The sequence below is a fragment of the Doryrhamphus excisus genome, linkage group LG14, assembly GCF_037039965.1.
Source record: "Doryrhamphus excisus strain RoL-2023G ecotype Guam linkage group LG14, RoL_Dexc_Guam_v1.1, whole genome shotgun sequence".
NCBI classification, from domain to species: Eukaryota; Metazoa; Chordata; class Actinopteri; order Syngnathiformes; family Syngnathidae; genus Doryrhamphus; species Doryrhamphus excisus.
Genome location: NC_136370.1, coordinates 1,402,163 through 1,420,000, shown reverse-complemented (window position 1 = coordinate 1,420,000; position 17,838 = coordinate 1,402,163). Strand labels below are relative to the sequence as shown.

At 39.7% G+C, this 17,838-nt stretch overlaps 1 protein-coding gene across 1 annotated transcript in view; it reads right to left on the bottom strand.

Moving 5' to 3' along the window:
• fbxw4 (F-box and WD repeat domain containing 4) overlaps positions 1-14,367 on the bottom strand; it is a 27,386-nt gene extending 13,019 nt beyond the window's left edge. Inside the window, exons 1-5 of the mRNA XM_078796043.1 lie at positions 14,055-14,367; positions 13,541-13,636; positions 12,348-12,533; positions 12,032-12,164; positions 11,337-11,422 (exon numbers count right to left, since the gene is read on the bottom strand). Of these exons, the coding sequence (XP_078652169.1) occupies positions 11,337-11,422; positions 12,032-12,164; positions 12,348-12,533; positions 13,541-13,636; positions 14,055-14,239 (686 nt within the window). The 5' untranslated portion in view covers positions 14,240-14,367. The remainder of the gene's footprint in view (positions 1-11,336; positions 11,423-12,031; positions 12,165-12,347; positions 12,534-13,540; positions 13,637-14,054) is intronic.
• Positions 14,368-17,838: the final 3,471 nt, after the last annotated feature.

The window sequence follows — 17,838 nt, the reverse complement described above, 5'->3', positions numbered from 1 at the left end:
CAACGAACACAATTAACATGATTTTGCCCCGCCCATAGTGTTACCCTGCCTTGTTTTGCTTTGGATTAGCAATGAAGCTAAAGGCTTATGACGCTGGGTACAAATAAATGCAGGAAATGATTTGAAGATAAAGCATCTCATTAAACATGTTGTTAAAGTTACCACGCTGCTCCCAGATGGAACTGATGCTAACATGCTAACTTGCTAATTGGGTACAATTATTACGTTTCATTAATGTTCATGTTAAAGGTTAAATAACTGTTAATACTGTTCATTTTAATCTGAAAAAAAAATTCTCTACCAACTGTATGTGGTTTATTATGTTTTTATTTGCTGTTTTATTATTATTTTACTTATTTATTACTGATTGATTGATTTATTGTCTTTATTCTTAATTTATTTTTTTTAATCTTATTTTGTGTAGAAAAATAAAAATTAAGATATGTGAGAACAGTGGAATGTTTTATCAGATATTTTTTTTCCAGTTTTTAATAAATGGGTTTTTTTTTTGTTTTTTTTTTTAAACCTGATGCGGCCCGGTTTCACCCAGAACCTAGCTCCGGTGGCCCCCAGGTAAATTGAGTTTGAGACCCCTCCCAAGTGTTAGCAAAGACAACCCAGCAGCCCCCAGCAGTTCTGCACTTTGACTAGATTAACGCTGCCTCACTGACTTTAAATTAGGAGTGCATTTCATTATTTATGTATGTGTGTGCGTCTATGTTGTGTCAACAATTGAATGTATTGAAATGGTCGTTGCAAAATAAGAAGCATAGTGACGTGCCATCGTGCTCAGCATCCAATCAAATAAATGACTTCTGTTCAAATGACGACGTCTTAAGACATAACGCGTACACAAAAATGTCCGACTGACCGAGGACAATCACACATGAATGCTCACATCCCCACTGTGTGGAGGCATTTGGCTGTGAGACCCCCCCCCCCCAAGCCATCCAATCACCTCCAGAGGCTTGTTAATTTGTTGCGCTTGACCCCTGGGCTTTGTGCCTGATGTGTATCCACTTTAGAAAAGGTGCTTTCATCTGCTTTCTAAATATGCCTGATGCTTTTATATCAGTCATAGAGGAAGAAAATGGCCGCAGAGTGCAAGTCAACCCCCACGACACCCACTCCCAAACACATACAGGTACGTGCGCACACCCCTCGCACCTAATTCTGGACTTAGGTGACAATTTTAGTAAAGTTAAGATCAGGAGTTCCAAAGTTGTTCCACGAGTCAAAGTCTATGGCTAAGTCTAGTCCATGGCGTCCATGCTCCATTATTCTCGCATTATTTTGGCGCAACGCTGACACAGTCCCGGTTCTCCAATGCTCCGTTACGACTTCGGACTTCTAAGCAAACGTCCACCAATCAAGCTGCATATCTTGAGACACATGCTAACTCGCAAACTAGAGAGCTAGCCACCTAAACGGTAGCCTTCAAGTTATTTCCTTTCAACTTAAATAGCCAAAAACTTACCACTTCCACACGGATAGGGAGGATAACTATTAACAGTTATTTAACCTTTAACATGAACATGAATCAAACGTAATAATTTTTTCTGGGTACATGATACCATACAGCATCCATATAAAAAACTTACCACTTCCACACGGATAGGGAGGATAACTATTAACAGTTATTTAACCTTTAACATGAACATGAATCAAACGTAATAATTTTTTCTGGGTACATGATACCATACAGCATCCAAGGCGGGGGCCTCAAAATAGTGTCCTGCGGGCCACATTTGGCCCGCGGGCCGCATGTTTGAGACCACTTGAAAGCTTTGTTCATTTTAATCTGAAAAAAATAATTTGTCTACCCACCAACTATATGTGCTTTCTTAAGTTTTTATTATTTGCCGTTTTATTATTATTATTATATTTATTTATTACTGATTGATTTTCTTTATTCTTGATTTGTTTATTTATTTATTACTTATTTTGTGCAGAAAAATAAAAATTAAGATATTTGAGAACAGTGGAATATTTTATTAGAGCTTTTATTGTAGAAAATTGGAACCAAAGCAAAGTTTTTAAAAATTTTTTTGTTTTTAATAAATGTGTTTTTTTTTGGAAAACCTGATGCGGCCCAGTCTCACCCAGACCCAAGCTCCAGTGGCCCCCAAGTAAATTGAGTTTGAGACCCCTGCCATACAGCATCCATATCAAACTTGTGCGGGCCGCATTAACATTAAACTTTCATATCAAGGCGGGGGCCTCAAAATAGTGTCCTGCGGGCCACATTTGGCCCGCGGGCCGCATGTTTGAGACTACTTGAATGCTTTGTTCATTTTAATCTGAAAAAAATCATTTGTCTACCCACCAACTATATATGCTTTCTTAAGTTTTTATTATTATTATTATATTTATTTATTTATTACTGATTGATTTTCTTTATTCTTGATTTGTTTATTTATTTATTACTTATTTTGTGCAGAAAAATAAAAAGTAAGATATTTGAGAACAGCTCCAGTGGCCCCCAAGTAAATTGAGTTTGAGACCCCTGCCATACAGCATCCATATCAAAGTTGCGCGGGCCGCATTAACATTAAACGTTCATATCAAAATAGTGTCCTGCAGGCCACATGTTTGAGACCCCTGAATTAGACCATGTTGGCAGGGACGCCATGATAAATGTTTTCCTTGCCCGACGGGAATGTCACTGATTGGATTTATTTGCCCCAATTTTGTTTTAACTTGCCCCGGGCCATCGGTACATGGTTATTGTCGAGCCCTGACTAAGCTAGCTTATGACGTAAACACGTTTAATGCATACATCATTGACGTCTAAATGAACTAAGCCTTCCAATGACATACATCACACCTTGAAGGTGGCAAAAAAAAAACCCCGGCTTGGTCGTAAAAGGCCGTGGAGACATCAAGACGCTAACGTAGTCCTTTAATAGCATTCCTTCTAGCCATCTACACACACACCTTATACCTCAACTTCAATGCTTTTTATCCCAATCAAATCCAAACACGGACATAAACGTGCACTTTGGCTGTCTCCCACGCTGCTCTGCATGGACACACTCCACATACGCCCACCCCAGACCCTGTTGTTCCATCCCCACCCCCTGTGGCCCTTTTGGCTTCTGTTTGTGTCTCCTGTGTAAGGTCACCAGGACATTCCTCAACTGGCCCCTCAGTTGTGTTCAGCCGGCTGGAACGGACTCATAGCATCAACACCATATGCACGAGATACACACTAATGGCAGGAACAAACTCATTTAGCACCCAAAAAGTTCATATGATCGTTGAAATAACGAATACAACGACTTTATCGCCCCTCCAATAACGCCCCCAAATATTCAAGACAGCATCAAACTCTTTAGGTCTATTCTCCGTTTAGTTTCAGGAGAGTTGTAACAGATATGCAAATATCAACTTTGTAAAAGTAATGAAGTACATTTCCAAGTATAATCTGCTGATATGCGTGCGTCTTAGTGGGTTAGTGAGTCAGTGGTCCAGTGAAAGGGGACCTCCATGTGTTGTTCAGGACTGGAGGAGCATGACATGGACATTTGAATCAAGACCAGAAAGCTTCAGTGATCACAAAGCTTTCTGCTCGTCGGTATAGTGTGGGAGTGACGCTCATTAGTCTAATCCGCTGATCCCACCGCACGGATATCGCTGCAATTCAGTATTTCTTCTAGGTACTCTAAAGACTCAATCGTTACTCTAAGAAGCTCGAGTTGATCGGCCGCTGTAGAAACTGCAGATCAGTACTCGCAAAAACCTAGGTACCGAATATTTGGCAAACGCGGTTTTATTAACTGAGCCACAAACCAATGCAGACCTGACTGGGACTCAAAGTGCCGATGTCGTTGGAATCTCATCCCAAACCCTGACTTGATGTCTTGTACGTATGAGGTCTGTAACGAGGTACTCTTTCACGACACTGTGTCCGATACACCTGACTAACTTGGGTGGATTTGATACTGGTCCTCGCCGGTAACAAACAAAGGAAAAACCTCCAGCCAGGCCAGGGATCCAGAGACGAGCACGATAGAAAATGGATGGTTGGACTTTGATAACGATACAATTGTAAAAAGTACTCCCTCCCCTTTGCTCCAAATGACATTTTCTTCAACCATGAAAAAATATTTAAAAACCCACAAACCTGCCCCCAAATGATTCCTCTCCACAAAGAAGGAGAAATACGACTTGGAGAAATATTCCATTTCAATGTGGCACACGAACAACACTCCAATATTTTAGAATGAAATGAGTGAAGAAGTCAAGGAATGTTCTACTATAAACTATATATTGTCCCACAGAGAATCGGACAATCCAAAATGCCAACTCCTGGCTGTGTGTAAAAGCTGATGAGACCAAGAAGAGCCCGAAAAGAGCCCAACAAGAGCCCAAGATGAGCCCAAGATGAGCCCAACAAGAGCCCAAGATGAGCCCAAGAAGAGACCAAGAAGAGCCCAAGAAGAGCCCAAGATGAGCCCAAGAGCCCAAGAAGAGACCAAGAGCCCAAGAAGAGCCCAAGACAAGTCCAAGAAGAGCCCAAGAAGAGTCCAAGATGAGCCCAAGAAGAGCCCAAGAAGAGCCCAAGAAGAGCTCAAGAAGAGCTCAAGAAGAGCCCAACAAGAGACCAAGAAGAGCCCAAGAAGAGACAAAGAGACTAAGAGACCAAGAAGAGCCCAAGAAGAGCCCAAGAAGAGCCCAAGAAGAGCCCAAGAAGAGCTCAACAAGAGCCCAAACAAGAGCCCAACAAGAGACCAAGAAAAGCCCAAGAAGAGACCAAGAGACCAAGAAGAGCTCAAGAAGAGCCCAAGAAGAGCCCAAGAAGAGACAAAGAGCCCAAAAAGAGCCCAACAAGAGCCCAACAAGAGCCCAACAAGAGCCCAACAAGAGCCCAACAAGAGACCAACAAGAGACCAACAAGAGACCAACAAGAGACCAACAAGAGACCAAGAAAAGCCGAAGAAGAGACCAAGAGATCAAGATGAGCCCAAGAAGAGACCAAGAGACCAAGAAGAGCCCAAGAAGAGCCCAAGAAGAGACCAAGAGACCAAGAAGAGCCCAAGAAGAGCCCAAGAAGAGACCAAGAAGAGCCCAAGAAGAGACAAAGAGACCAAGAGACCAAGAAGAGCCCAAGAAGAGCCCAAGAAGAGACCAACAAGAGACCAAGAAAAGCCCAAGAAGAGACCAAGAAGAGACCAAGAGATCAAGATGAGCCCAAGAAGAGACCAAGAGACCAAGAAGAGCCCAAGAAGAGCCCAAGAAGAGACCAAGAAGAGACCAAGAAGAGCCCAAGAAGAGACAAAGAGACCAAGAGACCAAGAAGAGCCCAAGAAGAGCCCAAGAAGAGACCAACAAGAGACCAAGAAAAGCCCAAGAAGAGACCAAGAGACCAAGATGAGCCCAAGAAGAGACCAAGAAGAGCTCAAGAAGAGCCCAAGAAGAGCCCAAGAAGAGCCCAAAAGACCAAGAAGAGCCCAACAAGAGACCAAGAAAAACCCAAGAAGAGACCAAGAGACCAAGAAGAGCCCAAGAGACCAAGAAGAGCTCAAGAAGAGCCCAAAAAGAGCCCAACAAGAGACCAAGAAAAAGCCAAGAAGAGACCAAGAGACCAAGAAGAGCCCAAGAGACCAAGAAGAGCCCAAGAAGAGACCAACAAGAGACCAAGAAAAGCCCAAGAAGAGACCAAGAGACCAAGATGAGCCCAAGAAGAGACCAAGAAGAGCTCAAGAAGAGCCCAAGAAGAGCCCAAGAAGAGCCCAAGAGACCAAGAAGAGCCCAACAAGAGACCAAGAAAAACCCAAGAAGAGACCAAGAGACCAAGAAGAGCCCAAGAGACCAAGATGAGCCCAAGAAGAGACCAAGAGACCAAGAAGAGCTCAAGAAGAGCCCAAAAAGAGCCCAACAAGAGCCCAACAAGAGACCAAGAAAAAGCCAAGAAGAGACCAAGAGACCAAGAAGAGCCCAAGAGACCAAGAAGAGACCAAGAGACCAAGAAGAGCTCAAGAAGAGCCCAAAAAGAGCCCAAGAAGAGCCCAAGAAGAGCCCAAGAAAAGCCCAAGAAGAGACCAAGAGACCAAGAAGAGCCCAAGAAGAGCCCAAGAAGAGCCCAAGAAGAAGAGCTCAAGAAGAGCCCAAGAAGAAGAGCTCAAGAAGAGCCCAAGAAGAAGAGCCCAAGAAGAGCCCAAGAAGAGCCCAAGTCCCGTGGCGACAGCGCTAACGCTACACTTCAATCACTGACTGAAGCACACGTACGGTAAATGAAACACGAGAAGGTACACGGCTGTACTCCAGCCCCCCTCGGGTAAATAAAGATGGAATGGTGAGGTTGCCATCAGACCATTGACCATTGCTGCCCCACCATCCCTCCAAGAACCTGGGAAGTGGATGGATGACGTTGATGGAAGGAGCCACGGCACTGATACAGTGACTAGGATGGCTGGGGAAGACCATCAGGGCATGTTTGTTGTGGTTGTGGAAGTTTTGAAGACATTTGGAAGACACGTATTTGGTATTTCGTTTAGTTCTCCTGCAAGTTGAGTGAACTTTCTCCCGTCTGCCTGGAGACCAGTCCCGCAGACCCGAAGAGCAAAGCTCCAAGTACAGTAGTGTTTCATGGGGAAGGGGCGCATGTGTGTGAGGAATGCAAGGTGAGGTGGCGTGTGGAAGTGTAATGAGGGGGTTCGGACTGAGCTGTGATTATTCTGGCCTCCTGCAGTGTGCATCCTTTGGGTCCCAGGGAGGGCGGCGCTATTTAGCTGGTGGGAACGCACATTCTGCTCCCTTATGGCATTGTTGCCGCCTGGCTCTTTTCTTCCCTTTTTTTAACTAATTGAATTCTTGACTCCTGAGCGATGAGAAAGACGTGAAATTCAGGATTTTCCTCCAGGTCGAGTGGGGCGGAGCAGTGGGGGTGAAATTGGAGTGTGTGAGCTCGGCGGCCGGTATTGCCGAGGGTGGGGGAGCGTTCACGGAGGGCAGGCCCGAGCTGGCTGGGTGGTGGCCGTGGCATCAGTCTGTACTTTGATACTAAAGGTCAAAGGCCATCCCCCCTGGCGATGGTGAGAAAGTGGCGAATAGCTGACGGTTTATCCAACAATCATTTTCTTCTTTTAAAATGTTCAAAAGCACTTTTGGCCCCTGGAAGATCTTTGTAGTTGTGCTTGAGGAATTCTAGACAAAACAATCCTATCCCCCTCCTTGTTCTCACCTCTCTTCAGGGTAGCTTCTCCCTTCACTGCCTTCTTTTTCCTGCACTAATGGTCAGTGTTGCGTGCACCCCACACCAGACCCACCCGACATCCAAATCAGGATCCCGCCTTGTTTGGCAAGAATGTGGCACGGAATAATGTGCCGACATAATTGGATTTTGGCTCCTCGACATGGGAGAGCGTCAAAGCCACACCAACAAACAAATGTCCTCGGGGGCTTTGATCAGGTGGCCCGGTGGCGAGGAGGAGTCGTTATTGCACACGATGGCCGCTTTCGAATGAGCGAGAACCAGGGAGAACCCGAGCGATACTGGAGGGGTCTCAAACTCAATTTACCTGGGGGGCCACTGGAGCTAGGGTCTGGGCAAAAAAACGCATTTTTTAAAAACTTTGCTTAGGTTCCAATTTTCTACAATAAAAGCTCCGATAAAACATTCCACTGTTCTCAAATATCTTACTTTTTATTTTTCTTTCACATATTGCGCAACTGCAGCGTCTTGAGACACATGCTAACTCGCAAACTAGAGAGCTAGCGACCTAAACGGTAGCCTTCAAGTTATTTCATTTCAACTTAAATAGCCCAAAACTTACCACTTCCACATGCATAGGGAGGATAACTATTAACAGTTATTTAACCTTTAACATGAACATGAATCAAACGTAATAATTTTTTCTGGGTACATGATACCATACAGCATCCATATAAAAAACTTACCACTTCCACACGGATAGGGAGGATAACTATTAACAGTTATTTAACCTTTAACATGAACACGAATCAAACGTAATAATTTTTTCTGGGTACATGATACCATACAGCATCCATATAAAAAACTTACCACTTCCACACGGATAGGGAGGATAACTATTAACAGTTATTTAACCTTTAACATGAACATGAATCAAACGTAATAATTTTTTCTGGGTACATGATACCATACAGCATCCATATAAAAAACTTACCACTTCCACACGGATAGGGAGGATAACTATTAACAGTTATTTAACCTTTAACATGAACATGAATCAAACGTAATAATTTTTTCTGGGTACATGATACCATACAGCATCCATATAAAAAACTTACCACTTCCACACGGATAGGGAGGATAACTATTAACAGTTATTTAACCTTTAACATGAACATGAATCAAACGTAATAATTTTTTCTGGGTACATGATACCATACAGCATCCATATAAAAAACTTACCACTTCCACACGGATAGGGAGGATAACTATTAACAGTTATTTAACCTTTAACATGAACATGAATCAAACGTAATAATTTTTTCTGGGTACATGATACCATACAGCATCCATATAAAAAACTTACCACTTCCACACGGATAGGGAGGATAACTATTAACAGTTATTTAACCTTTAACATGAACATGAATCAAACGTAATAATTTTTTCTGGGTACATGATACCATACAGCATCCATATAAAAAACTTACCACTTCCACACGGATAGGGAGGATAACTATTAACAGTTATTTAACCTTTAACATGAACATGAATCAAACGTAATAATTTTTTCTGGGTACATGATACCATACAGCATCCATATAAAAAACTTACCACTTCCACACGGATAGGGAGGATAACTATTAACAGTTATTTAACCTTTAACATGAACATGAATCAAACGTAATAATTTTTTCTGGGTACATGATACCATACAGCATCCATATCAAATTTTAAACTTTCATATCAAAGCAGGGGCCTCAAACTAGTGTCCTGCGGGCCACATTTGGCCCGCGGGCCGCATGTTTGAAACCTCTGATCTAGAACATATGCTGTAGAACGGAGAAAAAAAAAGGCCAAAGACCCTAGTGTTTTGATGTGATGTTTTGAATATAATAAACTAGTTATGACCAAAGTTTCATTTAATTCAGACAAAACACTAAGAAACGGGGCCTAATTAGAGTTGGGGCCCGTTTTTTTTTTTTTGCTATGGACCTCATCATTATGTCTACTATGCCACGTTGTTGCTCACCCTCACCTACCATGTTATTCATGAGTCTTTATGTGAGTCTTGAGGTCCCTATTAGTGATCAACATTGGATGGTTAGTCCACTACGGACAAAAGATAAGGAATCAGACGACACCATGAAAATCCAGCTCTAATCTGGAATTTTCTACTACTTCCTTATTTCTTGCCACCCTTGTGTGCCCATCTGTATCTGTCGAAATGTCGATATGTTGCTGTTGACATGATCTTGCCCTTTCATTGTTGAGTCTTTACTAATACTTCTACTGTCATGTAACGTCCCAATAAAAAGGTTTAAAAGTGGTTTAAAAAGGAGCCTCGTGAGCCACAATGAGGCGTGTGGAAAAAGGATTCCGAATGAGAAAACAACAAGGAGCATCGCGTCAAAGATGGGGGCGACCGTCCTGCACCTGCCTCGGCTTTTCGACTCAGTTACAATAACCTTCCTATGCACTGGAAAAAAGGAGCAAACAAGCAGTGGGAGGAACAGTGTGCTTGTGTACATGGTTGGTGGAGTGTACGGATTGCACCAACTCCACCATCATGGCTAATTCCAAAGAACAACATACAGGTGGTGTGAAGAACAGCAGCATTAACATAGAGTCAATGTTATGGAAAAAATAAGGAAAATTAATGTTCATGTTAAAGGTTAAATAACTGTTAATAGTTATCCTCCCTATCCGTGTGGAAGTGGTAAGTTTTTGGCTATTTAAGTTGAAAGGAAATAACTTGAAGGCTACCGTTTAGGTGGCTAGCTCTCTAGTTTGCGAGTTAGCATGTGTCTCAAGACCCTGCAGTTGCGCAATATGTTGTAAATAAAAAGAGTATAAAGGTGTCCTAAGGTCTTGTCTGCTATTCAAGCAGCAAATTGGAGGATTCATGAAGGTTCTAGACCAGACTGGCCAACTCCATTTCAAAGTCAATCCAGATGAGTATTTTCCACTCAGTTGATAGAGGCTAGAAGACGTGATGACGCAATAGCACAATGACGGATTTCACTTAGAATACCTTTAGGATACAAAATGGCCACAAGGTGGCAGGAATCGATCTGGTAAAACCATAACAGGACAGCCATGGAGGCGTGTAGCGTGCAGAAGGTTACTCATTGTAGGGAAAGTTTAACGAACGCACATTCTTCAGTTCCAAATGTGACAATTGTAACAAACCCAAGGTGTTGTACTTGTAAATTAATTGTTGTTTTCATGTAAAACAGTGGTTCGATTCCCAGACCCGAGTTCGATTGTATGGAGGACCAAAACTGCCAAAATAATAAATAAATAAATAAATAAATACAAGTGGAAATAAAAACAAAAATGAAAAAAAATCAAAAAATTAAATACAAAAAAATTAATATAAATGGAAATAAAAACAAAAATAAAAAAATATATACATAAATAAATAAATAAAAGCAAAAATAAATACAAAAATAAAAAACAAGATTCAAAAATTAAAAATAAATACAAAAATAAATGTAGAAATAAATACAAAAATAAATATATAAATAGAATTACATATCAATAAATAAATAAAAGCACTCTGCTCTCATATGTATTTATTTCATGCAGCAGACAATGTCAGCTTGAAATGCAGAAGGAAAAACTATTCAAATGAGGGGGCGGTCCTAAGTGTGTCTTGGGTTGAACTGTTCGCCTATTGGTTGATCGACATGTGAGTGCGAAAATCGACTAGGTATGCCTGCAAACAGCCACAGCAAGAGGAAGTCACCACACCACTCTCAATGGCGGTAAATATGGGGATCTCCGTTTGTCTCCCTGTATACTTCCTCTTGCTTATTTATTTATTGATATGTAAATCTATTTATATATTTATTTTTGTATTTATTTTTTACATTTATTTTTGTATTTATTTTTAATCTTGTTTTTTATTTTTGTGTTTATTTTTGCTTTTATTTATTTAATTATGTATATATTTTTTTATTTTTGTTTTTATTTCCATTTATATTTATTTTTTTGTATTTAATTTTTTTTTTCATTTTTGTTTTCACTTTTATTTATTTATTTATTTATTATTTTGGCAGTTTTGGTCCTCCATACGATTGCACCCTCAGCCATCTCTGTGTGTAGTTTGGAGTTTGGCCTAGCTCGGTAATAAAATAGGCGTAACTAAACATTTGTGCAAGTGAGCGAGTCTTACCTGAGTGCAGGATTAATTGCTACAGACCAGACTCTGTCATACAAGGGAATTACGTCTCTTGGGCTGCAAGACGCCAGTGACCAGATCTGCAGAAAGAATTACAATCTTAGCAAAGCATGGTCAAAGTACATAACACGTTTCAACCTGACAATGTAGTCAAAAGTTCCCATACTTGAGTCAATCTTCTTGACTTCTACTGCAAGTCGTTTTATAGGTTGCAATTACACTACATCACAGCCACTCGATAGAATTTTACCCAATATCCAGGGTGAAACCATCAAACGAGAACAGAACAAACATGAACAATTTAAAAAAATGAATTTAAATTTCACCTACCGCCAACAAATTCTAAATACACATTATAAATCCCTCGTTTATCGCTGTTAATTGGTTCCAGACCCAACCACAAAAGGTAAATGGAATATTTTCAGAGTTACCACAGGCCTCCTGAATATGTGTCTTAAACTAATTAGAGCCCTGAGGACATGAAATAACCACCCTATAGTCACCTTTGTATAAAAAAGCTAATAGTGGCTCATGTTAGGGATTATTGTGCCTTTTGTGAGATCATTCAAATGTACAGTAAAAGCCTGTTGTTTTGGCAAACAAGTCTGGTGCTTGTGTGTCTCGCCAAACATTACATCCTCTTGTAAGCAGGTTTCCAAGAACGTAAAACGAAAAAAAGGCATAATGACCTGGGTGGTTTGATCTCTGGATCCAGTGACGATGAGTCCATCTTTTGAGTCAATACAGTTGATTTCCTGATTATGACCCGATAACTGCATTGATGTGTGACTCCTCCTACTGTGGACCACAATCTTCCCGTCACTAAAAGACACAAAAATGCGTCGTCTGAGTGCATGACTATTATAGACATACTAGTACTTGTATTTCATTGGTTGGAGTCATCGATACTCTTATATTTGGAGGAGTCATAACATGTCATACCATTACTACTAATAACTCATAACGAGTCAAATAACTTTCTTGACAGAGGGAATTCACCAGTACCTCCCCCCGCTGATCAGGTGAGAGTCAGTCAAAACAAATCTGCAGACGTCCGCCCGGTGGCCAGAGTATACGTGAACAGGTTTACGCTGGATCCTCCTGCAGTTCTGCTGCAGACGGTAGGCTCGGATGTCCGCCGCCTGAGACAAAAATAGCGTGTCCCCATCCAGCTGTAACCACGGCAGCAATCTAAAAAAAAATTACAAAAATATTTGTCAAGTAGCAATTTCTACAAGATGTATAATTATACTTAGAATAACTAATAATAACAATATTTTAATATGTATATACTGTCTTATATGTTCATATGGATATAATATGGTTAGACTTTACCTGTTCCTAATCTGCCTTTGTAATATTTCAATGGTTACTTTATTGCAGGGGTCTCAAACACGCGGCCCGCGGGCCAAATGTGGCCCGCAGGACACTAGTTTGAGGCCCCCGCCTTGATATGAAAGTTTAAAGTTTGATATGGATGCTGTATGGTATCATGTACCCAGAAAAAAATATTAAGTTTGATTCATGTTCATGTTAAAGGTTAAATAACTGTTAATAGTTATCCTCCCTATCCGTGTGGAAGTGGTAAGTTTTTTATATGGATGCTGTATGGTATCATGTACCCAGAAAAAAATATTAAGTTTGATTCATGTTCATGTTAAAGGTTAAATAACTGTTAATAGTTATCCTCCCTATCCGTGTGGAAGTGGTAAGTTTTTGGCTATTTAAGTTGAAAGGAAATAACTTGAAGGCTACCGTTTAGGTCGCTAGCTCTCTAGTTTGCGAGTTAGCATGTGTCTCGAGACCCTGCAGTTGCGCAATATGTTGTAAATAAAAAGAGTATAAATGTGACTATAGTCGTGTTTTGTCATGTCTACAGGGCTCTAATAATGCTTTGTTCATTTTAATCTGAAAAAAATCATTTGTCTACCCACCAACTATATGTGCTTTCTTTACTTTTTATTATTTGCCCTTTTATTATTATTATTATATTTATTTATTTCTTACTGATTGATTGATTTTCTTTATTCTTGATTTGTTTTTCATCTTATTTTGTGTAGAAAAATAAAAATTAAGATATTTGAGAACAGTGGAATGTTTTATCAGAGCTTTTCTTGTAGAAAATCAAAACCAAAGCAAAGTTTATTAATTTTTCTGTTTTTAATAAATGCGTTTATGCGTTTTTTAACATGACTTACTTTGTCTTCCATCTCAGAGGAGTATCCCTTCGACAGACTCCAGCACACCAGTTTAGAGAACGCTTGACTCTCTCTTTCAGCAAGATGCCAGGATAACTGCAACAATAACACATTATTATATTAATACCACTTTTACACAGAAATCGTTGGAACTGACACATACTGTATGCAGAACATGATACAACTTTATGTATTTTGAGTCAAATATTTAACACAGCAATGTGGTCAAGTGGAACACAACTACAAGGAGTTTCGAAACATAAACTTGAAGGGTGTAAGCTATTTTCTGAGACCCTTGTTTCATTCAGTGCGGTCTGAGTAAGGTGCAAGGCTTTTATTGTGAAGGCCGGAAAACACTCCGTTGTACAGTACTTATTACAGTCATCACGCAGCTTCGTCTCAACGTCACAGATACAGCCATCAAGGACCCACAGCCCACTTCCGCCTTCACAATAAAAGTCCCTTACAATCGGCAAGCTAGTGCTAATGCTATGCTAGCGTAGACTTATCTTACAGGTCAGTTCCATTTGGAGTGATTCCGGTGTTTAGCATGTCTTTTGCCATCTTCTTCCATACTATGTCACGGCTGACGACATGAAAAACGGCTTTGGACACCTGAGAGAGACGACTGAGTGTCTTCCGGTCCAAATAAGACAAGATGTGATAGAGGACATCGTCAGGCAGCTGCCACAAAAACATACTTTCAAAAACAGCACAAAGAACATCGAAGACTTTCTGAAGCAGGATTATTAATTCAATTAGATGATAGCACCAGTCGGAGGAAAGACTGCAGGCGAAGTCGTCGGGTACCAATATTTCTGTGACGTCATCAGACAACGCCGACGGCGTGACGTCATCTTTACGCCTTAACTGTTTACACAATGCAAATCTAACAATAGCTTGAGAAAACTTGATTTTATTATTGTATGTACACAGCGTGTGTATTCTTAAAGCAATTTCAGTCAAATAAAAGGGCTGTTCGTATATTTGGCTAAAAACGTATTTTCCCAACTTCAATATTTAATACAAGTAAATATATCTCATAACTATGGAGCATGACACCATTGCTACTCTAATGGGGGTACTTAACATTTACAAAGATGTACTACATGTAATAAAACATCTAGTAGGGAAAATAATTGCTGTTTTAGTACTCCCTTAGAAGGTAATCTCAAATTTAAACAAAATGTAAAAAAAAATTCCATCCAAAACAATATTACATTTATCACTGATCATTATTTTATGTGCACAAAGTTTTACTTGTTTATTACTTTTATTCTACTTTTATTGTTTTTATCCTTATCTTATTTTATTATTGTTTTCACGCATATTTAGTGTTTGGCTCATTTTAATTTGTTTTACTGTTTTTATTATCATTACTGAGTTCTTAATATAAAGTGTATGAGAGATTGTTTTGGAAACCTGTAAAGCACTTTGGTCAGCCGAGGTTGTTTTTAAATGTGCCGTATAAATAAACTTTTTTATAACTTCAATTCTTTTTTATGTATTGTCAATTCCAAATATTAAAAAAAAGACTCCATATAGACCTAGTTTGTACACTAATATATCAGCTAGTGATGCTACATTACGTTTTTCCTCCACAAAGTAGGATTTTTTTATTCACAAATGGAGTATTTTTGTAGTTAGAGCAGGGGTCTCAAACTCGCGTCCCGCGGGCCAAATGTGGCCCGCAGGACACTATTTTGAGGCCCACCGCCTTGATATGAAAGTTTAATGTTTGATATAGATGCTGTATGGTATCATGTACCCAGAAAAAATGATTACGTTTGATTCATGTTCATGTTAAAGGTTAAATAACTGTTAATAGTTATCCTCACTATCCGTGTGGAAGTGGTAAGTTTTTTATATGGATGCTGTATGGTATCATGTACCCAGAAAAAATTATTACGTTTGATTCATGTTCATGTTAAAGGTTAAATAACTGTTAATAGTTATCCTCCCTATCCGTGTGGAAGTGGTAAGTTTTTTATATGGATGCTGTATGGTATCATGTACCCAGAAAAAATTATTACGTTTGATTCATGTTCATGTTAAAGGTTAAATAACTGTTAATAGTTATCCTCCCTATCCGTGTGGAAGTGGTAAGTTTTTTATATGGATGCTGTATGGTATCATGTACCCAGAAAAAATTATTACATTTGATCAATGTTCATGTTAAAGGTTAAATAACTGTTAATAGTTATCCTCCCTATCCGTGTGGAAGTGGTAAGTTTTTTATATGGATGCTGTATGGTATCATGTACCCAGAAAAACTTATTACGTTTGATTCATGTTCATGTTAAAGGTTAAATAACTGTTAATAGTTATCCTCCCTATCCGTGTGGAAGTGGTAAGTTTTTTATATGGATGCTGTATGGTATCATGTACCCAGAAAAAATTATTACGTTTGATCAATGTTCATGTTAAAGGTTAAATAACTGTTAATAGTTATCCTCACTATCCGTGTGGAAGTGGTAAGTTTTTTATATGGATGCTGTATGGTATCATGTGGTCGCTAGCTCTCTAGTTTGCGAGTTAGCATGTGTTTCAAGACCCTGCAGTTGCGCAATATGTTGTAAATAAAAAGAGTATAAATGTGACTATAGTCGTGTTTTGTCATGTCTACAGGGCTCTAATAATGCTTTGTTCATTTTAATCGGAAAAAAATCATTTTATTCTATGTTTTAATGTTTTATCAGAGCTTTTATTGTAGAAATTTGGAACCAAAGCAAAGTTTTTAAATTTTTTTGCTTTTAATAAATGCGTTTTTTTGGGGGGGGGGGGACCTGATGCGACCCAGTCTCACCCAGACCCTAGCTCCAGTGCCCCCCAAGTAAATTGAGTTTGAGACCGCTGAGTTAGAGCATGGAAAACACTAAATCCCCTCACAAAGTGAAAAAAGTGCAGTAGTACTGGGAGAGTTAGAGAGGGAGGGGGGCCGGGGCGGAGGGGGCGGGGGTAGGAATGGTTGCGAGTGAGTACGCCCTAAAACAGCAAAGGGTGTGTCACGGTCAAATGACTACCAAAAGTTGATTGACCTTCTGACATTTACTGAGGCGCCTAACCGTTTAGCATCACTAGCATCAATTTGTGCCCATTCCCATCATTCCCATCACGAGGGACCTCGGATCTCCTTTTGCGATCGCCGCTCTTTGATCAGCTGAGCACAACCGCGCTTGATTGAAATATGCATATCATTGTCTTGTCCATGTCGCAAACACTGCGCCGTCACAAAACATCATTTCTGCTCGGCTTCAGACATGAAGCGCCGGGGACCGAAGCCGGGACTGAAGGTGGACCTTCGGGGGGTTGGGGTGCTTCCCTTTTGATCTTTTTAGGGCAACAAGAGGGGGAGTCGCTTCTGAGCTGGCAAACACATTTAGCCGGTAATTGTTCAGATCAGACTGACAATCAGTCTCGGAAATGCACGGACAAACAAAAGTTTACAGCTCCAATTGGAAAAGTCAACAGGTCTCCCGTACGTCAACAATGAAACTGTTGAGCTGAATCTCTACTTTGATCACTTGTTTGCCTTTCAATTATCCGGCCTGGGCTGGGCGGCTTCTGGCTTTTCTTCTTCTTCTTCTTTCGACAACGCAGGCGACATTTCAACATAACTGGACCACAACAATTTCACCTTTGATCAAACCTCACGTCCACATGCGTTTGGGTTTTTTTTTAAAAACCTGATGCGGGGTCTCAAATTGAGTTTGAGACCCCGCATCTAAACAGTTTACCAAAGATGATCATGGTGGAGATACTGGCGTCTGTCAGGTTCAGGGTTTATCGACATGATGTCATCATTTTCTTTAATTGGTTCCAATCCACATCTCATCCACAATCCTCATGTGAGACATAACACACAGCTTTACTTTTCTCTGCATTGTAAAGATATAAAAAGAGATAAAAAAAAAAGGAAGTCGTGGGACACACCTATTAAAATACCTCCAACCCCCCTAAGAAGCTTTTATGGTTTTATATACAGTACATGCTGTAACTATGTAGTAAAAGTAATATATGTAATACTTTGGTCCTTTTAAGCAACTTCCTTCCTGAGCGTATTGATTTCATGTAGATATATTAAAGTAATTTTTGCAAAGTAAAAAACAAAAACACAGAGTAGTATAATATAATATAATATATTATATTATAATATATATTATAATATATATATTATAATATATATCATAATAATTATAATATAATAAGTATTATAGTATAATATAAATAAGCAAATCAAAAAACAAATGAAACAAATAATTTTTTATTTATTATTAAAATATTAAATAAATGTTTAA